This window comes from Gasterosteus aculeatus, chromosome 17, assembly GCF_964276395.1.
Source record: "Gasterosteus aculeatus chromosome 17, fGasAcu3.hap1.1, whole genome shotgun sequence".
Taxonomy (NCBI): domain Eukaryota; kingdom Metazoa; phylum Chordata; class Actinopteri; order Perciformes; family Gasterosteidae; genus Gasterosteus; species Gasterosteus aculeatus.
The window spans coordinates 19,830,360-19,853,251 of record NC_135705.1 but is presented as its reverse complement, the minus strand read 5'-3'; the positions used below and the strand labels follow the sequence as shown (position 1 = coordinate 19,853,251).

Here is a 22,892-nt window from a genome sequence, read left to right as displayed (position 1 = left end):
CCCCTCCGCCCTCCACCCCCTCCCTCCCGTCCGCCGCAACAATAGCATCCAGTGGTGATGGATTAATGCTCATTAACTAGTGCACACAACATTAACAGGACATTACAGAGCTCGTTAGGGAGAAGAAGAGGAAGAGGAGGAGGAAGACAAGGCGCGTAGTCGGAGCTCCCGGTGGATGCGAGGGAAGGGAGTTCGCCTCTTTAACGGGCGGATGGGGTGTGGAGGAGCCGTCACATGTCGGCAGGCAGCGCCCGCCCCTCCGCCGCGGACCACCGTCCCCCGACGTTAGCGCGCACCCGAGCGCCCTGCCGGGTGACAGGGAGGCGCCTCCATCGCCCCGCGCGCAGACCAGACGAGCTGAAAAAATATTACCGTCACAATGGTGTTTTCATCCTTTAAACAGGTTCTCCAGCCTTCATTCACAAACACTGTCATTTTTCACTTTGGGGAAATTATTTCAGAAGTAAAAAAAAAAAAAATCCCCCCCCCCCTGCTAATCCTCTGAGATGGGATCCCTGCTTTTCCACGCCGGCTTATATACTTACTTACTATTTGTGTAAAATTCGAGGACGTCCAATTTCCACCTGTTTAAGAGCAGAGACTCCCTTTGGATCCCATTAACGTTGTTCCTCGGTCCCTCTGTTGAAAAGAAGCAATTTTCCAGAGCGATTCAAGGCTCAACTCGGCGCAAAGAGGGGAAAAGGAAAAACACAAGCTCTTTCACTGTCAGCCACTAAAGCACCGCGTGAACCTGGTTTTGTGTGTGCTTTTTTTTTTCCTCCCTGAAATAGGGGGACGGATTAAAGAGGGAGAGAGGAAAAAGAAAAGACTTAGCTCGGACTGAAAGGACAAATAAAAAGAGAGGCTTTTTTTCTTCCCTTCTGAAGACGCACACAAGACGTTTGCAGGAATCCAGCGCGTTGTGGGACGTCCAACGAGGGCCGCGTGCACTTCCTTCCCTTCACCTGTGGGACCTTCCGGCTCCATGGGAATAAAGGATATGCACATTATGACGTGCACGTGATATTTAGGTTAATTATGTTCTCATTGTTTATGGTCACCAGTGGAGGAACATGGCTGCAGGTTGTGAAGAATCTCTGGAGCTGGTGTTTGTCCTGCAGGACACTGCCTTTGTCTTTTCAGGGAGCTCTTTAATTGATCAGCTAGACCACCAACGGACGCTTTGAATACTGACCTTCTGGTTCTCCATTATTAACATTTTTCATAGTCAGGCCTGTGATGGACTGGTGACGCTGAGCCAAATGATAAATGGTGGATGCATTAAAATGATCTACTATTAATACATAATATAAAGGTTCAAAACTTCCAATGGATAATATTTGAACTATATTTGTTTCTTGTTTGGTTTTCTTACTCCCAGTTTCTCAGCGAAAGTGTAATTCTGTGTCATTAAAATGCAATCTTTTATTCTTGATATATTACTCGAACCTTAGACGTTATATTTTCTGTAAAAATGCTGAAATCTTTTAACTTTGAACATTTTCCACCTGGATTGAAAATGATCTTTTGTGAGTTTTAGCATGAAGTCTGTTGATTTAATTCATGATTCTGTTTTTTTTACTGTTTGCTGTTTTTTATAAGACCACGTAAACACTGATAAATTGCTCGGGCCGCAGAGAGCAGACCTTTGTTCAACATTACAGCATCCAGTAAAGAGAGAAAGTAAATGGTCAGCTCTTGTGTTGCTGCACTGAGCCTCCTGCTTTACACATGGTGGGTTTCCTGCCGTAGGTGGAGGACGATGATGATTCCCCTCCAGCCCTATAGACTCAGTAGTATACTTAGCCCAGCATGTTGCCGTCCTAGAACACTAGTTTTTCTGTTAATAACCTTAAAAAACATCCCTACTCTGTTTTGTTTGACACCTGCACCTCAGCATGGAAGGATTACTGCCTGTTGTCTCGGTGCCAATCATATGTAAATAGGGCCAAAAATACTCTAATTTGAGTTTATTCAGGCACAATTGCCGGCTCATCCACACAATAAACATTGATCCTATTGCTGTCAGCCAGGCCCCTCCATTCAGCTCTAACAGCAATTAGCTCGAGCATTGATTTAAGGGACTCTTGCTTCTCGCCTGCAGGCATGCAGCAGTCACAAACCTTTCCCTCACAATGTAAGGACTCCTTTTCTTTCCCAATCTATTATACAGTACCTATACAGTCATTTGGTGATTTTATGACCATGTGAATCTTCATTGAGTCACAGACGTCCTGTTTCTGTCACACTTGTATAGATTCTTTAAAAACTCTTGTCCTTTTCAGGGTGACAAGAAACCACAGTCCGCGCAGAAATAAAGGGTATGTTAGCATTTCATTTATAAAACGCTGTAATCAGCAGGTTTTTTTTTTTTTTCTAAGAGGATGAAGAAAGCTGCTCTTATTGTGAAAATCCTTCAGTTAACCTAAACAATGGATGCCGTTAAAAGCCATTCGACAAACACGTCTGATGTGTTAACACGTGACCTGTTCGTGGGAACATTTACGTTTAATCACGTTTCCATTTTTATCAATACTAATTAAACATTGCAGACATTTTACTCTTGGAATGTAAACACTTGGATGTGTAAAAGAAAATAAAGCACAGTAGTTAAAACTGTCATTTTGCAAAGAGGGCTGCAACGTGCCTCCATAAAGCGTGTCAACCCCTCTGGGGACCACGATGGCTTCTTAACAGTTAACATTCACACTTATTCAGGCATTTAGTCCCGGTGGAACGATTTCCCTGATAAACAAATAGACGTTCACGCGAGACATTTTAACAATTATAAATAACAAATTATGATGGATTCCATTAAGCTGCTTCGCTTTGTAGGGTCCTGGTTTTGTGCGTGCTGCCTCACACTCGACTTGATGGTACCACGGGTCATGTCGGATTATTTGTTACTGTCTTTTAAAGTCAAGCTGCCTGTTGTTCGGAGTAACGGCTCGCGGTTTGTAACAGATATTGTCATTGATTTGAGAAGTTGGATTCGTGGACGTGTGTTAATGGTCAAACTGATGATGGGACTCTGTGGAAGTGGATGTTTGGAGAAACGGGCAGTCAGCGTTTCACCCCTCAGACTTCTTTCAGTACCGTAATATTGAAATGAATACCCATCCAAGCGTCTCCAGTCCCGGTCACCTTTAAAGACATCAAATCTCTCCATGTATCCCTCGATAAGTGCAGTCGGCGTCTGCGTGGAGCTCCTGCCGGTGACATAACGTGCTGATTATGTCCCCCACACATTTCAGCACAGGAAATCACAGACAGTTGTCCTCACACTTTCCCATCGTGGTGACAACTTTCACTGATGTTAAACCTGAGGAAATGAGACGGGACGTGTGACGAGGGAGGGAATTCTCCCACGGAGGCCGCTCATTTCATCTTGCAAGGGTTGCATTGGATTCACCGAGCGTTTTAGGGGGAAATTGTGAAAACTATTTGTAAGGTTAGATGTTATTCTGCAGGCCTGTCTGATTATTATTCCGCCGTGCACATAAATTGTGTTGGTGGACTTTCATTTTGCAATTTTAATTCCGCAAAGGCATCGTTCATCAGGCGAATCTGTTTGAATGAAAAACGACTCTGTTCTAATTCACGTTAAACGTTCATTCATTTTAAAGTTTAATTTTTAAAGCCCAAATGTGTGTAACGAGCAACAATTGCAATGGGTTGCTCACTTAGGAAAACAAAGCAAATTTGAGTAGGATATCATACAAAGGAGAGTAAACCACAGCACTGAGAGGTTTGACTAAAGGTTGATGAAGCAGAAATCAGGAATCAGGAAATTTATTGCCAAAATATGTTAGACTTTATTCCTATGTTAGGAATTTGTCATGGCGGTTGGTGCACGACATCGGACAGTAATACAATCAGACAACAAGACAAATAACTAATACCTCACACGGACGGGCGGACTGTCGAAGTGTGACATGTCACATTTGAAAGAATCAGTTAAACCCACATATTAAGCGCTTTCATATCAAATCAAACGTATTAATTATATGCAAACCAGCAGCAGAAGCTGTACGTGCTGCTTTCATCAGCAGCACACGCTGTCAGCACGCTTCCTTCCTCTGTTCTGAAGTTTTTGGCGACAAAGAGTAAAACCTGTGTGTGTCGAGGCGATGTGGCGTGTTGGTGCTGGGAACAGCACAACTGACTGTTTGACTGGAGTCTTTTTGTCAGCCCGACCTTCCGTCCTGAAGCGCCGTGGAGGTTTTTTTCAGCCTGTCATGTCTCCACCTGGTCTCCTGAACCCCCCCCCCCCATCGCCCCACAGCTGCCATGTGGTCCGTCACAAAGTCTGACCTCACCACCCTCATGCACATCGTATTTCATCTATTTTATTATTTGCATGTTACCTTACTCTAAGCCTCAATTTATCGTTAATTTATTCCAAAGAAAAGTACGATTGTTTCTTTAATAAAACACCTGCACATTCAGTCATTCAACTGTGCAGAGTAGCATTGTATCATGAGCTTTTAGCATCACATCATTAAGATAATGGATTTTATGTCTACGTGTGTCCACATTTAGTGAATCCAGTGAATTGCCTCCTTGGATCATCTACCCTTGGATACACGTGGATACTTTCTAACAATGACTGTAGCTCAGAGGTTACAGGGACAAAAGCCTCACAGCTACAGTCTGAATATCCCACCGTGTCAATGAAGCTTAACAGTTCCCCTGTTTTTCTTCTGATTTATTATGTCAATTTAACCAAACAAACATCTTGACATCAGCTTGTCAGATGTAATGTTTTGAGAAAAATAGGAGACTTTTAGGCCGTTTGAGAATTTTCTGCCGGAGGGAATTTAGTTTGAATATTTACGATTGCAACCCATTTTATTCATTTCTGCATCAGTGGCGGATTGAAGCAGCTCCCCGTGATTTATTTAGCTGTATACAGTTCTTACAGGTTAACATAGGTGTGTGTGTGTGTGTGTGTGTGTGTGTGCATCCTCTGGCTCAACAGTCACTCAGCGCAGACATGCCTTACTGAGGAGTCCTTGGGCAGTAGTGAGGGACAGAAGACATCCTTGGAGCATTAGTGCATAAAGCCAGCAGTTTACTGGCTTCATGCACTAATGCTGAATTCTGGGGCGGGTTCAAAGGTTCTGGCTGCAAAGAAATATCTTTTACAAGGATTAGGGAAGTATTGTGTTTGTTAGAGAATATGCAGATGATTCAATCCTGTACAAGTTCATTCTAATGTAACAAGGCAAATCTATTGAAGGGATCGGCAAAGGTCTCTCCTGAGCCCCAAAGCTGTCATTATTCTCTGAGCAGGTATCGTTGGGCCTGCATACGATGCAGGCAGAGATGGAAGCAGATAGGTGTATAGAAAGGGGTCCGGCATGGTCTTTGGTTGATTGATAGCAGGCTGGGAATTAGGGGGGTTTGAGCTGTCGTGATGCACCAAAGTAAAAAGCCTCGCAGCCAAAGAGAATCCTCCCCTGAGCCAACCTCCGATCATCCGTTCTACTCCGCACTAGGAGCTCTATTCCAATTCCCATGCAAGCATGTGAGGGAATGGACGAAGCCAAAGGTTCGTCTTCAAACAACTGTCCTGGCTCCATGAACATGGACATGGTTTGTAGTGTCAGTGCAGTGACTACTGAACATGAATCCAGACACTAGATGAGGCAACAAGTTCAAATTCAGTGATTTAATGCAGATATTCTTGTCTAAATAAAGAACAAGGTCCAGGTTATATTATATATTATATTTAAAAAGCATTGGAAAAAGGGGGGAAATATCCTTCCAGAAGAAAGGTGTGAAGAATCCAATGTGCTTGGTTGGGGAGATTACCTCCTGACATCCATCTAATAATAACAGTGGCCTCAGCAGTCCCACTTTAAGACTGTGATATTGTTGATCCCATATTGGCTTATACTGTACGTGGCCATGAAACAGGACTAACAGTTCCGTGTAATATTCATCTCGGAGGTAAACCCCAATCTGTCCTCGTGTCTTGCCTGCACACTGAGTGAGATTGCTTTAAACTGTAAGCTTTTCAAGGAAAAGATCTAAAATTAATCAGTGGGCTTGTTGTCCCCTCCTAAGGCCACCATAAGAAGGTTTTGGTGCACGGGGAGTAAAAAATAAGAGGCTTTGGGCGCCGCTTCTATTAGATGGATCTGACATCTACCTGCCCCTTTCAAACGGTGGGCGATTTTGACACTTCTGGCATGCAACGCATCCACAGGAAAACAAGCACGTCTCTTGGCCTGCAGGCCTCCTCTGTTCTGATGTCGGTTACCTTAAAGGACGACGTGAGACACATTTTGAATTGAAATGCCTCTTTACACGGACCAATTCATTTGGCGGCTTGAATGTCTACACACGGGCTGATTCCTCCCTTCATCTTTTCATTCCCCTGTTGTCATTTTCCACACGTATCATGTCGGAGACGGCTGGATGGACTCAATGTGTGGAAACGGCTTGTTCTCACATCCGCGTCACGGCAGGACTCCCCATACCGCAGCGGCGGCCCTTCATTGCTGAAACTCGGGGCCCAGTTCTCACTGTGACGGTCAGTTGGATATTCTTTTTATTTTGATACATCTATCATGTCCTATTTCCCCTCCTGATTGAGGCTTTAGAGGCGAAGCAGATCAGATCGTGCCGGCGTAAATCTCCAGGCCCATTAATCCGTCCTGGTGTCGTCGCTCGCACAGAACCGCCCAATCATTGTCTGCTTGTTCATGCGGAAATTAAATGAACGATACTCCGAGGCAGCTCACCGACTCCGCAGATTGGATGTTAAAAGAGGAGGGGTGCTTTGATTGTTCTCATATGCGTAGGATATGAGGGAATGGCCTCTGTGGAGACGCAATGTGAGGTCTCTGGCACATCACCTCCACTGGCACATTCTTTTGTTCCATCCTGCCTCTCCCTCCCCAGACATGTTGGAGACATCTTTATTTAGAGAAATGGCACTGAATGCTTAGCGGGTCAGAGACCGATAATGACCACAGAGATGTGGGGGAATTTAACTATATTATTCAAAGGAAAACTACATTTCATTGACATACAGTTTCATGCCGAGGAATTAAACAACCCCTCTCCTGTCTGATGTCGAGTTACGTGAGGATTTGGGTCTCGGAGTGGAGCGTCGCGATGAGAGTGTCGGGCGTAAAACGGGTGAGAGCCGCTCCCTCAAACAGAAGTGTGGTGGTTTGATACCTGGCTTCTTGGCTCAGTGATCTGGGCAGAGACTTCACATCATGCTTAAGGTTGTTTTATTTTTGTTTTATTTTTTAATGTCTAGAATCAGTTCAGCTTAGAACAAAACCTCCTGGCCAAGAAGTGACCGCGTTGCAGTTGTTGTCAGTAGGTTTGGTCCCTTTTGAATGAGCGACCAGCCGGGGGATGAATGCTGTGTTTCACCGTATTCTATGTTACTGTTTACATTTGATTTAGTTCGTTCAGCCACGATGTTCTTCATAAACAAACGCATGTGAGCATTTTGTGGACTAACTTTCACCTTAAAATGAAAATGTTACGAGAAAAGCTTCCAACCTCCAAAGTCATCATATTGCTCATACAAAATCTCCACCGTCTAACGGAGCCTGCTGGGAACGTATCACTGAGCAAACGTTTCACCATAGGCTTTGCCAGTGAAAACTAAATGTGTGAATTTGAAAAACTATTGCGACTCAATGGTGCGAGTGACTCTGAGTGGAGGAAAGCAAAGCGCATCTTTCTTGTGTTCATCACCAGCAGAGATCAAAACATTTATCGATAAAGGGAAAAACGATCGCTAAATTCTAATTTAATTATCATGCTGAATAATATACAGAATTGTGGGTTTGTCACTGTGTAACCGTAGCATTTCCATCAATCTTCAGTGGCAGTTGGATTGACCTCATTTCTATTTTCCTCTATTCTTCTGAGAAGGATTTGTTTCCCCCTTCTATGACATAATTAAAATATATCCCCTCTCCTTTTAATTTGGACTATATTATATCTCCCATTAATCCTCCCGACTTTAGTCTTAGTTTCCATCTTGGGGTCTTGATTTGATTTCTGATTTGATCTCTGGCAATATCAACTCTTAAGATGACTGATGCTTTAATCTACAGCATTAATCTGACTCCTTTCCTCAAGGAAAGGCTTCTGTGGGGGACGGAAGGAGGCCACGGATTATCAATATGTATTCATTCTGCAGTCTGACACAACCTCGTTAGCAGAGATGTTCTATCTCTGTAGAACAAACCCAAAGGCTTTGGACATGTTTGGACATTTCGCAGCTGATTTCACATTCAATCAATCCCCGACATCAAGAATGAACGAGCGGACACAGTGTTTCTGCACATTTGCCATTCCCCTTTATTGGTCCTCTAGGAGGTAGAAACATGATGAACCCAGCGGCAACGTCACACAAGGAGCGAACAACGGTGAATACTGGGGACATGTAGTACCTGCACGACGGGCGACACACAGCTCAGGCCTACAGTGCAGAAAAGAGAGGGAAAGCATGCGCACACTTCACCTCCCGTCATCCACTGGAAAAATGTGGATGGGACCCGTCACACACCCTGGGGTGAAGTGCAGGGCACAGAAAAGAACTGATGGCAACGGATCTTTTGTTCAACTGATATTTTGACTCCAATAGAGGATTTGTTTTAAATAGAAAATGTTGAAAACTATTTATCACTGTGATAAAAACCAAACTGTAAAGACGGCAGAATTTCAAAGGTTAGATCGATGTGGGAATGAAAGTGCCAACATTTGCAGAGGCCTGCGTTGCCATCGAGAGATTCATATGCAATGGTTTGACAAATATTCTTCAGTTAGTAACACAGTATAACCGTCTTGCTTGAGGATTCACACAGCTTTCTCACTCTCTAATGGAAGAACAAGTGGCATTTACACAAGCGAGTAATATGTATAGTCAGAGACCGAAACTGCTGCTTTAAGATTCTTAAAATCCCTGCTTTCAATTTCACTGCACAAAACATTTTTCACTTTTTTTTTTATACCTTCGCCTGATGTACTGCGCACAATTTCCCCTCATGAAAGTAATCGTGATGTGCTTACGGGTTAATGAGAGCACGTCTTTGTGTTCCTTATTCAGGCATTACGTTAGTGAATCCACTGTTAGGGACCATATTCGGCAGACTGATCAAAAACATTTAGCTGCGGGCAAAATTAACCTCTCGCTATAATGAATTGTCGCTTTACTTTACTGACCTCGCAGACTCGCAACTGAGTGCATTTACCTGAAACAATTTAGCTAAGCGTTAGTTGTGCCTCAATACTGCAGATCGACTTTAAAGAATCCATGTAAAGTAAAGATCAAGAGCAGTGACAAAGGGAGACATATCAGATGTTGCTTCCATCACACGTGATCATTAAATCCAACCTTCTTTGTGTTGCTGTACCTTGTGGGAAGGCCAATACGGACAGACGGTATTTGGGGCATCAACAGCAACTTGCAACCCCAGACTGGAGTCAAGAGACGATCACGACGAGACTGTTTAAAAAGAAGCCAATTTACAGGCCCGGGAGTCTGTGGGTTCCCAGAATGCTTTTCAGCCTCTGCGTTCCGCCCCCGTTGCTCTCCACACAGGCCGCTGAGCCGCTGGGATGGAAAGCAGAACGCTTCCGTTCTTCTGCGATGATCTGCTCATGGAGGTGAGCTACTGACAAACAACACGCCAACACCGAGAACTATTCAGACGGCCTCGCGCTAATTCAAAGAGTTTACAGCTGACAGGCGACCGATCTGTACGATCTCCTGGTAAACATTGGCTGAATCACTTTCTCACCTTTGTCACTATTTAAGCAGAATGACTCAATAGTTGACGATGCCTCGGATTTCATCCGACTGTTGTTGTGACGGTTTGAGAAACGCGCCTGAGAACGTACAAAAAACGTCACTATCACGTCATATCACAGCACATCATTTTAAGCATTCGGTTCAGGCACGATGCAAAAAAAAAGTAATAATAGACAATATGCACATCTTTTACAGCCAGTAACTTCACATTGTTTAGCACAACACAAAGAAATAGCCACGCCCAGTTGAGTTGAGAACTAAAGTCAACCATATTGCTTGAGAACATTCCGGGGCAATTTTGGAAATGCGGATAATAATATTATTTGTTGATATCTTAACTCTGTTGTTTGTAGCGACCATTTGGATCAATCACAATGGGACTTCAGCAGTGAAATGTTCATCAGGCATTTGTTGGCTGGCTTAAAAACAACGACATCTACATCATTTCAAGATTTCACTTCACACTTCATGCGAGTTACAGGAAATCTCCTGAAATTCAATAATGTTTTTTTATGCCTTGAAAAGACGACATCCATGTAGATGCGACCTCCTGCCTGTTTTTAACTTCTTGGTTCATCTAATTTTGCAGGGTGTTCACATTCACATGTCTGCACTCCTGTCACATTTTAGCTTCTTTTGGACATTCAGTTATTTGTTGATGTTTCGGTTTTAGGTGGTCGATGAGTCGACGTGGAGACCTTCGGTTTGAATAGCGTGGATAACAAGCCCTGCAATATTGAAGCTGATAACAGACACACAATGCACTTCATCCTCAATTCTGACAGAATGTGGACCCGCAACAGGAGTGAAAAAGGGAAAGAGCAGATAATGAAGGGATGGAGTTGAATGATGTCTTTTGACTCTCAGAAAGGCTGCGTGGGATTTCAGGCAGTGTTCCGCTGCAACGTCCTTGTAGTTTCAGGCTCTTTGATCTAGTTATCGTCATCTTCGTCACTGTCCCTCATGGAAATGCCTTGCAACCCTCCTTCCCTCACTGAGGCCGTGGCTTCTTCCAACGTCAGCCGGTTTCTCACCGTCTCGTACATCTTACTGTTCAACGTAGAGTCCAAAACCCCTTGAAGGCGGAAGTCACGGTACTTTTTCTATAAGACACAAACCAAATGGATGAATTAAGGTTTACTGCGTCAGTGACATTTTTTATTTTTTATTAAACTCAACCGACCCTAATACAATAATTTGTAATATATATGTATAATTCACTCCTCATTTTGTGCGTTTTCCTACCAGTCCAGCACCTCATTTGTCTTTTCCACTTAATTCATAAATTTAGTCTTTTAAAAAAAACTTCTTTTTGCAACAAAACTACTGCTACAATTAGTTTTGTTAAAAATTTGACACAAATAAATCAACACGGCATCCTTGTTTCACTCAGGGAAGATTCCTGTGTGTTGTCATCTGTACTTTGTGAAGTGTTTAGGTGTCAATCACAGGGTACGTGTTGGCAGCACAGAGGCTCAGTAGTTGGCTTTGTGTCTTACTTTTAGTATAAGAGGCCTTCCTGATGAAGAACAGTGTCCAACCCCAAAAACCTCACACAGCGTATTAATAGTGGAGGCATTTCCACTATAACGACAACAAATACCAAATCCAATAGGAAGCAGCAGTTAGATGTTGTGAACCTGTCAGTCAAGTCATGTTAGTGATTATTGACGATGTTAATGATCATACATTCTTCACGCATTTAGCCGAGTGGTATAGAAAGCCGTTCTCACCTTGACAACCCTGATGAGAATCTTGAGCTGATGGAGGTGGAGCTGCAGGTCCATTCGGTCTGTCAGCCATGTTCCTAGAAGGTTCATAGTGCTGGTGTACCATTGCTGGAGAAACACAAGAATACAGTGCGTTCAGTTTGTGAGTTTGAAAACACTCTTTTTCCACTCTGGAGTCTGGAGCGTCGACCACAGGGAGATCCTGTAGGCAATGAGGCCTCTGATCCCAATAAGTCAGCAGGTGTGTGATGATCGTGGTGCACAGCACCATGTTCAGTCATGAGCACTGGTCAAAGTTTATGATAGCAATGCTTTAGGTGTCACTTCATCTCCCAAGCCCTGTTGCCTTTGAGCATTGCAGTTTCTATTAGTGCGCGTCTCTGGAAATGGAAAAAGTCTTGTGACTAAGTGAGTAAAAAAAGGTGATGATGACCCATCCCAAAGTACATGAAAGGAGTGTTTGTATTCTCAGTTGAAAACACTTCTGCACTGTACGTGCACTGTTTCACCTGCGCTACATTTCAGCTCACTGAAACCCTCAGCTTTCTTCCCCTTTTCCCCCATCCAAGGGTTTTTTGGGGGAGCTTTACCTGTGTCAATGTGAGGGTTTCGGGACAGAGGGTGTTGCATGTGACTGTTTGGACAAATTTGGGATCTGGGCTTTTGGGCTATACAAAATAAAACGAATTGAATTGAGTAATAATTGCACAGTTTTTTTTATTTGGTTGCGTTTTCTCACTTTACGGCTCTTTTCTGTATTTATTTGTATTTACTGCTACATTTAGCACATTTTTGAAAATGTCTACTGTCTAGATTCACCATTCATTGCTATGTTTTTGCACTTGTCTGTTTTGGGGCTTTGTGAGCTAAGGAGCACAAGTCAGTCAGTACTCATGAGGTACTGAGGTACTGTCATCTCTGCTCCTGATACTTTTACACAGGTGCTAGAAGCCTTAACTTTGACATCTGCTTTATTTAGACAAGCCCTCTAAACAGGATGCTCTGCAAGGCACAGCGAGCTCAGAGCACAGAACCCTGCCGAAACACAGCCGAAAGGGTACAGATGTTTCTCTAAGGACGCTGACTGTTGCCTGACTAATTGATGGATAATGACGAGCGGCTATGATACTAATCGAAGCCGACTGACTTTCAACAGTGAGGGTCAATGCAGAATGGATGTGGGCTAGGGAAGAATGTGAGGAGAAAAGAAGGGGGAGATTGTTGCGGTGTTGTTTGCCTATGTTTGTGAGGCATAGGATGCTCAGGGCTTAGTTGTACAAGAATAATTGTATCCTTGAAAGTTTTTGATCATAATGAATTAATATGAGCTCCAATGTCCGTCCAAATTTTAAAATGAAATGCATATTCTGCTCATCAGTTACAGGATTTTAGATGAAGAAATGTTCAAGGAATAACAGAATAACAAGCAGCCTCTGTGTTTGATACGGAGATAAAACACGGACAAGGTACAGAAACAATGACAAAGTCATACGGCAGCCTTTCACTCAATCTGAACTAACCTTGTAGTTTATGATTGCAGAATTGTGAATTTAGCATAAATGAAAAACCTGAACTACTCACAAACTCTTCCGCTGGTCATAAAATGTGTTCGGGAAGCGATGTTATAAATTACAGTAAATCTGCTGTTTTTCTAACAAATTTATGCAAATGTATACGTATTCACGTCAGCACATATTTGTTCCCTGATTGGTTAAAGGTTGAAACTGCTGTGCATATAAACCGACTGTGTGACACTGATCCCACAGTATCTAGCCCTAAATCCTTCATGTAGTGTGATGATATCAGTCTGTGTAACACAACCTTCTCATTCAGGCACTGAGGCCACAAGAAGAGCACATCTAGATGCACAGTCAGGTCCATATATATTTGGTTTTCCCATTTGCCTCCCTACACAACCATAAAGTATTTGAAATGAAACAATCAATATGTGCTTGTTGACTTTCAGGTTCAATTTATGGGTATTTACATTTACACGACAAATTATATACATGGTCTCCCCCTTTTGAAGGGTTCAAAAGTAATTGGACAAACCAACTTAATCATGAATCAAACCGTCACTGTTATTATTTGATTGCAAATCCTTTGATGCATTCAATGACAGCCAGGAGTGTAGAACCCATAGACATCACCAGGTTCCTTTTCAGCAAGTGAATGATGGATTCAGGTCAGGTGATTGACACGTTCATTGCAGCACACTCCATTTCTTTGCCAATGATGAGGTGGTATGCTTTGGATCCTGAGCGGTTCCTTCTCCTCTCCACACTCTTCTCTTTCCATCATTCTGGTACAAGTGCACCTTTGTATCATCTGATCAAACTCTAATCTGTTCCTGTTATTGAGGCTCTCCAATGGTTTACATCTTATGGTGAACCCTCTGGGAAGTCTTCTCTTGATAGTTGACTTAGACACTTAAACGTCTCCCTCCTGGATAGTGTTCTTCACCTGGCCCACTGATGTGAAGGCTTTTTCTTTACCTGTTGAATAACTCGTTGGTGTTTTCCGTGGTCTTCCAGATGGTTTGGTGTCGCTGAGCTCATTAAGGCCTTCTTTCTACTTTCTACGCCCCAAAAAGTGGATTTGTCCACACCACCTTCTTGCTTCTTGTTCTTCTGGGTTTGTATCCTCATGGTTGAAATGCACTTCTTGCAAGTCGCTTTGGATAAAAGCGTCAGCTGAATGACATGTAATGTAAAATAACAATACGATTTGAAGCGGTGTCTGCACTCTGAGCACAGCCCGATTGTCTCATTCCAAATGGTTATGGATGTGTACTGAGCCAAATTGAGGAAAATGGTGTCAAAGACCAAATAATGATGAACCTGCCTGTGGGTCAAGTTGCGTCAGTGGAACATGGGTGAGGGAGAGAAAGTGGCAGTGCCGGAGCGGTGCTGTGGTGAATCAGCGAGGCGACCTGGTGCCAGCAGCTTCCTATCTGTCGCTGTGTGCCTGTGAAGGCTTCGGCGTGGCAGCAGGCCTGTGATCTCGCCCCGAGCACAACCCCCCGCTGAGAGGCCAGGCCTGGAGTGACTGATCCGCTGACTGGCTGCTCTCCCTCTTTCCATCGTTCACTCCTCCCTCGCTTCTATTTTTCTTAAGACGTTGCGCTGCCCCACAGCTCCCATCTGCGGCCATTTTTGCAGCAGCCATTTTGTGTCCTGTTCTGCTTTACTCCTCTTCGCTTTATACCGAAAAGAGGCTCTGACAGCTATTTCACAAGTCTTCTTGCTGCCACGACTGGCATTTTGGAGGTCTGTCAGGGACATCTTGTGTACACATAATGCCTGTGATATTCACCAACTTTAAGATCTGTTTAATGCCAATTTGAATGCAATGTCAGTTTCCTCATGAAAAAAAAGTGTCTGTTGATCCATCCGAAGTTCTACATGGCTACTTTCAGTTGTCACACAAAGAACAGGACTTAGAGACATTAAGCTTTGCCTGAGTTCAGGAAATCATTCTTCATTGGCTTCTAGAATAGAAAGGGGTCTGTGTTGTATGGATTGGGAAGCCTTTAGCCACAAATGAATCAAAATTCAGTTTTAATGAACTGTCGTGTGAATTGAACCTATTGTACATATTTTCCGTTGTTCATTCTGTACACATGACATCCGTTGTTCCTCCTCTGCCTTCTCTTTCTTCCTTTCTTCTCCACATTGAAGGTTTTTTCTGTGCTGTTGTGAGGATTTTGTTACAGAGGATGTCGAAGACCTCTGAGGCAAATATTTAATTTGTGATTTTGAGCTGTACAAAATTAAATGAATTATCAATTAACAACCATTGCCTCACATTGTTTCATCTTTCTATGATTCTTTGGTTATTTCCTGCCTGTCCACTGTTCTGCACATCTCACATTTTACGTGAACATTTCTTGAGTTCCTCTATCATCTTTTTACTTTAACTTTCTGTTGTCCTGACTTTTTTCCTCCTACGTTCCAAATAGTAATCTCAACCATTTCAGGGAAGGATTAAGATTAAGGTTTCCACTTGTTGAAGTTTGTCAAGCTGGTTAAAAATGAAGAGTGATGGTCCTCCTGCTTTGTTCCTCTTGGCAGGTATTAGCCAAATAAATTCATCAGAACAGTCAAATTCACCCAAGCCCTCTTATTCGGGGCTGCACGGGGGATCAGCAGGGGGCTAGCGCTTGTTGACAGCCAAAACAAGCGTAATATTGCTCTGAATACATAATGCCATAACCCGATGGGGATCAAATCTGTGACATTCTAACGACTTCCATTCGAAGGAAATTCTTTGATTCTTTCAACAGGGTTATCTGTGTGTGTGTGTGTGTGTGTGTGTGCATTTGTGTGTGTTTTGTCACCTCACGACATGCTGATGAACCCCTACCTATACACAGGCGACATGCACGCCCCGCACAACACAACACACACACACACACACTCCCACGTACACACATGTGCATCTGCCGGTCCATCCCCCCTTCAAGCGAGAGTTGGGAGACGAAGCGACCTCCTGCCCCCATCTGACACCAACCCACCCATCCCAGCGACGCCCCCCCCTACACACACGCACACACACGCACACAACCTTGCATCAGAGCCAGTGTTCACACCCGGATCTTCACATGGCGCTTGGCAGGGGGGGCTTGCCACCAGCAGGATGTGATACAAAAAATGGCACACCTCTCTTCTTCGCATTCCCATCCACCTACTCACCTCTGTCATGACCCTTTTGCATACATCTTCTGTGGAGGGTAATGGGAGGGAAGTGTCCTTGTTTGGTTCAGAAGGGCAAAGAAGAATGCTTTAAGTTTAAGAGGAGCGTTTACCATCTGAGGAGACAACCGCGGAATGGGGAGCAGAAACACGCATCAGAATGGATTCATTCAATCGGTCACCTGGATTTGGGAGGAACATAGTGGATCTGTCACGGTTTGGGTTTGTTTCCTGTCTTACTTTGTAGTTTTCTGCCTCTTGTGTCCATTGGTAACTTCACTTCCTGCCTTGTCCTGTCACCCCCTGTGATTGTCTGATTGTTTCCACCTGTATCCAATCACCTGCACCTTTCCAGTGTATTTAAGCCGTGTGTGTCTCTTGTCCCTGGTTGCGTCATTGTTGAATGTCTGGATGTCCATGCTAGAGTGTTCCTTGTTCTTGTGTTTTCGCCCCTTGGCCTTTTGCTTTTGGAAGTTTGACTATTAAAGTCTTTTTGTTTCTCGAAACTTGTGCGTTTGAGTCCTGCCTTCCCCGTCTCCCTGACAGAGTCCTAAATGCAAACTGGACGAATGTCCCCTTCTGACATTTGGTTCCAGCTACTAATAAACCGCAGAAACTAAGGTCGGAACCCAAAATCCATTTTAGCATTTGTACTGTCCTGAGAGTCCATGTAGGGTGGGTAGACAAATCCATTAAAGGAATAGCAACCATCCATGGGGAATATATGCTGAGGTCATAAACATGCGCCCTTCAGTGGTGACACGGAAAATCCAAAGAGAGGGGAGAAGTTTAATGGGGGGGCCGGATTAGCGTGAATGTTAGAAGAGGGAAACAATACACAACCATGAGCAGGGTACATCCTAGAGTGAGCGGACACTTGAAGGGTTTATTAAAAATGAACAAAGTCATGGGTTTTGCATGCAATGGAAATGAGAGACTCTTGGTTAAAGGTAGGACAAAACTGTCATTACGTTTGTGAAAGGGGCTAATAGGGCATGCAAGCACACACACACACACACACACACACACACACACACACACACACACACACACACACACACACACACACACACACACACACACACACACATACCCAAATCCCACAAAAAGCCAACTGATTTGTAAGGTCAGAGGCCCTCTTTTGTCGGGCTGCTCAGGAGCTTTTGTGCTGCTGAGAGCCAGGAATGTTGGAGCTGAGGAGAAGCTTCACCACAGGAGGTACACGGGGATTACAAGCAACCTGGGACTCTGCCTCTTTCTGCCTCTGCTGCTGCTCTCGTGTGTGTGTGTGTGTGTGCTTTTAAAAGTTACAATAGGGCTGTGGAGGAAACCATCACACTGAGTGGATTCTGGCAGCAGAGGTTTAGAAACTGCACTGAATGTTTACAAATGTACTTATTTCAATTACAATTTAGTTGGAACTGTTGTACATTTGACTTTGTTGTTCTGCATTGGTTTTAATTAATGGACCAATGTTTGTACTTTTCCCCTGAACATCCTGCAGTTTATGATCTTATGCTTTCAAAAACATTGTGATCAAGTAAATCACGCTACACTTCAAGTGAGTTGAAATGTTGTCTTGATGAAAAAAAGAATCAATCCCAGAGTGATAAAACACGGTGACATGTTGCTACTAAATGTTTGACGCGTCATTGACGTGGTTCAGATTACAGCTTGAGGTTCAGTAAATAAAGTTTCATGAGAGGAACGCGGGTTCCGTTGTGAATCGGCAGTGGAAGTAGTCACACAGCCGAGCCCTCGTCCGTGGGACACGAGGCAGCGGCAGAACGGGGACATTTCGATGAGGGGACGCTTGTCCACCTTGCTAGCAGCAGTTTGTAGCTAATCCACTGCAAGCGAGAAAGCCAGCGCATTGGGACGTGTTGGAAAGACTATTATGCACCGAGAAGTCACTGCCCGACATATTTGTCATATGCAACGTTAGACGTTAGTTGTTTTGCCTTTTTTGTGCTGTGATGAAACATCATGTCACATCCTGGAGCGGCGTAACTGTTTTTTTGTAATGTCAGATCTTCTTTAGTGTGAAAGGGGCTTGTGAGTTAAGACAGATTTACTGTGCTCACTGCTCTGTAATTTATATTCATATGTATCAGTCTGGATGGGAAGTCAACCATATATTTAGAATTCAAGCACAACCCCTTTTGGAACACACACGTTTTAGCCAATGTATTTGGAACGGAATTTAAATGCAGACGGACAGACAAGTTAAAACCGTTGCTGTGTTTACTGTATTTCATGAATTGGGATAAAAAATGACACCGGCGAAGACTTGTCCTGCTGTTTCATCAGGAAGCTATTTTTATTGCATGCACCATTAAATATTTCCATCTACCTGTAATACACCGCTAACAATAATCATTACTGAGGGTCAGAAACATCATCTGTGATTTAGTTTACGTTTCTGCTTCGCAGTAGAGAATCGAATAAGAACAACAAACACTGTCCTCATTTCAGCATTTGTACTCAAATTTGAAAAATGATTAAAGACGATCGTGTCATTGTGAATATATGAATACAAAATAAATCACACAATCAGGGAAGTCAAATCACTCTGCGATCGCTGTACTAAACCAGGTTATGCCAAGTCTGTATCAGGTGACAATATTTACCATTTCATGTCTTTACTAGTACCAGTTTATGTATCTGTACACATCATTTATCTAAAACCTCATCTTAAAATTGTGTATGTTGTTTAGTTGCAGAAATTGTGTTAAGAAAACCCTCTTCAATACGTAATTTGTAGCTTAATTACTTGTAACTACCAACCACACATAAAATAACAAAGGATATCAATTGGAATCCCTTTTTCATGCTCAGAGGACCATTTAGCTGACAACCTGGTGCCTGTGTGTGTGTGTGTGTGTGTGCGTGTGTGTGTGTGTGTGTGAGAGAGAGAGAGAGAATGTCCTGCTGAGACCCAGCTGTGTCTGCAATTAGCAGGAGGCATGGAATGATGATTGCTGGTGTGGCAACACTAATGCCAAGTGGCAGGCTTCATTGTGAAGGAGAAGGAAGGCCGCTGAGTTCCATAAAGCCACACTACTTTTTCTTTGAAAACACACGTGGTTACGGTAGTGTACACACACTATATGCACACGGACAAAGACGAGGAAACAAATAACAAATAGTGTGTGGAAGGGAGGAGGGGGGGAGGGGGGGAGTGTGTGGTACATCTGACTGCAAGACATTATGCGCCGTGGACAAAGGGGTTGTCTAATCCTACCTGCTCGGCTTTTCAGGGCCCACCGCTGGCCTATTCTAGTCTCGCCCGCGGGCTCAGCCGAGTGGGCCCATTGACGACGACACTCAATTAACATAGTAACTCACACAGTGAGTCAGGAGCCCCCCCCCCCCCCCCCTCCGGCCCGCACCGCCAAAAACCCCAATCTCAGCGCCACAACCGGCAGGCCCTGATCCCGCCGCGTCGCCTCGTCACCTGACAGCAGGACCTCAGAGAATAAACAGCTTTTTTTTTTCTCCTGGAGATTAATGGAGCTCAACATCTTAGGCTGGACGATGTCCTCGTCAAGGCCACGTTTACTGTCCGGACGTCTGTCCCCCCCCCCCGAAACCAGAGAGAACCACACACGTCCTACCGGTTCGTTGCCATCACCACTGTCACACTTTTGCACGTCACTACATTTGTTTTGGTTCATTGAAAAATTAGAGAGGCAGTCAGGCGCTGCCTCTATACTACTGGAGGGGCCGTGTCATTGTTTAGAGGGGGGGGTTGTCCTTTAATCTAAAGATTGACACAGATCAAATTTGACTATCTGTGCTGGGATTGTATGTTACCACAAAAAGAAAGCATGCGCTTTTTCTAATAAAAACAGACTCTCTTTGTCCTATTGTTTGGTCATCGGTGTGTGGGGGCCAAACTAAAAAAGAAACTGATGTCTGAAAAGTGTGAAGTAACATCATCAAATGTATTTTCCTCAGTGTGCACAGCGAGAAAAAGGCTTTTCAACGAGGCTCAATGGGGCCGAGCATGTAGTTCTACATTTTGTCATCTCTCTTTTCTCTCCTCTCCCCTCTTTTTGTCCCCCTTTTCTCACTTGAGGAAGTGGGTACGCTGGAGGTGGAGGAAGCGCCGGGAGGACTAAATTCAAACTAAAGTAAATTTTGGGCTCAACAAGCTCACGGGTCTCAAACTGTTTGATTGTCCCGGCGGCACAAAAGCCAAACTTCAGCTGACCATTGACCGCGCGGCCCGAGCACAGCTGGCGGGGCAAACGAAATGGGCTTAGTGGGCATTTCAACCGGGCAGATGGCGAGGAAAGGAGTGCTGAGGAACAGCGTGGCGGTCAGTAACACAGGAGAAAGGTAAATGTTTTTCTCAGGTCCGGCTTTTCCTTTCAAGCCGACAATCTGGGTCTCTAATAAAACCGCCGCCTCCTTCCAGCTGCAAGTGTCGGTTCAGTGGACAAGAGAGAGGAAATAAGGAGCAACTTCATGAGAATATGGTGGTCTGGAGAAGGGATGGGTGTACATTGGGGGCGGTGGGTGTAGGGAGTTGGGGGGAGGGGGGGGGGACATGTTTTGAGGAACCAAACAGTTGGTATTGCGGTCAGCGACCAGTCATTGAGTAAACATACAATGAGCAACAGAAAAGCTCTGCGGTGGACAATGAAAAAAGAAAAAAGCCGCCGGCTTCGGGCCCTGAGAAAAGTGAGCCATTCTACTCACAAAGAGCCGCTTAGGCGTGGATTGAGGGAAGGGAAAAGGGGGCTAAAACACTTGTGGGCTCAGGGAACTCTATAGGGGGAGTGAAAATGGAATAAGCCAGCAAGCACTTGAGGGTCCCGCCGAGCACCTGAATAGGAGAGAGGGGTGGAGCGGCAGAGGGGGGTCTGGGGAAGGTGAATGGCCTTCTTTTTGGGTCCAATTTGTCTCTTTTCACCCCGCTCGCCCTGCTCCGGCTCTGACAGATGTACAAAGAGGGAGCGGCGCTGGGCCACTCGTCCACATACGCCCGTGAGCAGCTGTCACTTTTGTCGGACGAGTTAATCAAACAAATGCCACCATACCTCCCTTTTTAACAAGGCCGAGCAAAGGAGGGAGGGGAGGGGGCTGTAAAAGGGGTGATAGAGACCTGAGAGATGACATGCGTGTCCTCGATCAATTCACCCCGCCGGCCCCAATCAATAAACGCGAGGGACCGGACAAAGGAGGGGTCTCTATTAAACTAGCATTTCCCTCCTCTCGGGGCTGGGAATGCTCAGAGGATTTAGACCTAAGAGAAACGGAGCGGGGAAACAAAATGCTCTCGCTCAGTAATTGTTGAGGACTCTAAGCTGCTTACAGACTTCATTAAACGGAAGTGAGACCTTTTTCAGAGCGCGTTTTGAACGGTCACACTGTCAATCTACCACGCTGCTCAGCCGGCCTTTCTCATCAGTCCCGCCTTCATTTTCCTACCTAATACCTGTGTCATCTTTTCACTGATGTTTTCGCTTTGACCTAAACAGAGTAACTGACCAGAGGACACCAAAGTATGTTTTTTATATTTGTATATGTTATAGATAAAAAGTAAAGGACATCTCCTCGATAAACTGCTACTGTAATGTTGGTTGAGATAAAGACGATCAGATTGGGATGTAAAATTATACCTGGAATTGTTCCTGGATTTGATTAAACGTCATTTTAGAAAGTTGTCTTGTACAATTTAGTAGTTTCAGTAATTTCATAACAGAGACGCATCACAGAGCATTGAAATAACAATGAACTGTTTCAATCTTTTCAGCAGATAATTTGACTTTGCGGTTTATTTTATTACCTCCATTATGACTCCATGTTATTTCTGAAATGTTTTAATCGTAGTTTCTGAGTCATTTGAGCGGAGCGAGACATCCCACCGGCCACCGGAGGGTCTGCGTGTTACTCGAGCTCAGTGTCGATTAAATTGCTCACTTGGCGTGGCCGTGGGGGTCGGCGGTTCACGACTGTTGAATCGCTCCGGACAGCCAAGTGGTATGACGGCAGCTCCGTAACCCGGTAGTCTGCTGCCTTTGCAACAGCCCCCCCCCACACACACACACACACACACACAGATCCACGCAGATATCCATAAACCCGCCCGCCGTATCCAAATTACAACGGCAACAACTATCCGCAATCCCCCAATCTGCGGCTCAACGTGACCCCTGCCCCCTGCCCCCCGCTCCATCACAGCCACCAGCAGTTGGTGAAGGCAGCGAGGACGGATGAGCAGCAGCAATTAAAAAGCGCTTTAACTTTCGTCACACAGAAGTGCAATTTTACCACGCGTGTGAATCTGATAACTACCCAAGGTCAACGGAAATACCTCAAATCAATCAATGAGCGACGCTCCTAATCCCCTCCGGGCAAAGGCAGATTAAGTGTATAATTGACCTGCGTAATCCCAGTATCTGGGAGGAGCCCTGGGGGGGGGGGGAGGTGGGGGGACAGGGAAGTGGCTCCAAGAGTCGGCAGCATCACTCCTCCCAACCTGGTAGATGCTGGTCGCCCGGTAGGGTTTGGTGTATCAGTGCAGGGCTGGATTTGGCTCAGGCTAAAGACGTGGCTTTTTTTAATCAATGATCCCCCGGCTGTGCCGTGCTAAGTCCCCCCTCCAGTATCATTTAAGCACATCTGTCTTAATCCAGGCCTCTTCAGCCATCCTTTCAACAACTA

General features: G+C 44.6%; 1 protein-coding gene across 19 annotated transcripts in view; it reads right to left on the bottom strand.

The window, feature by feature from the left end:
• Positions 1 to 8,316: 8,316 nt before the first annotated feature.
• cadpsa (Ca2+-dependent activator protein for secretion a) overlaps positions 8,317 to 22,892 on the bottom strand; it is an 86,313-nt gene continuing 71,737 nt past the window's right edge. For 17 of the 19 annotated variants that reach the window (XM_078092329.1, XM_078092331.1, XM_078092334.1 and 14 more), the window contains 2 exons: positions 11,527 to 11,631; positions 8,317 to 10,896 (listed from right to left, as the gene is read on the bottom strand). In XM_078092329.1, the coding sequence (XP_077948455.1) occupies positions 10,726 to 10,896; positions 11,527 to 11,631 (276 nt within the window). In that variant the 3' untranslated portion in view covers positions 8,317 to 10,725. The remainder of the gene's footprint in view (positions 10,897 to 11,526; positions 11,632 to 22,892) is intronic. The other 2 variants (XM_078092347.1, XM_078092348.1) reach the window with 1 other exon arrangement.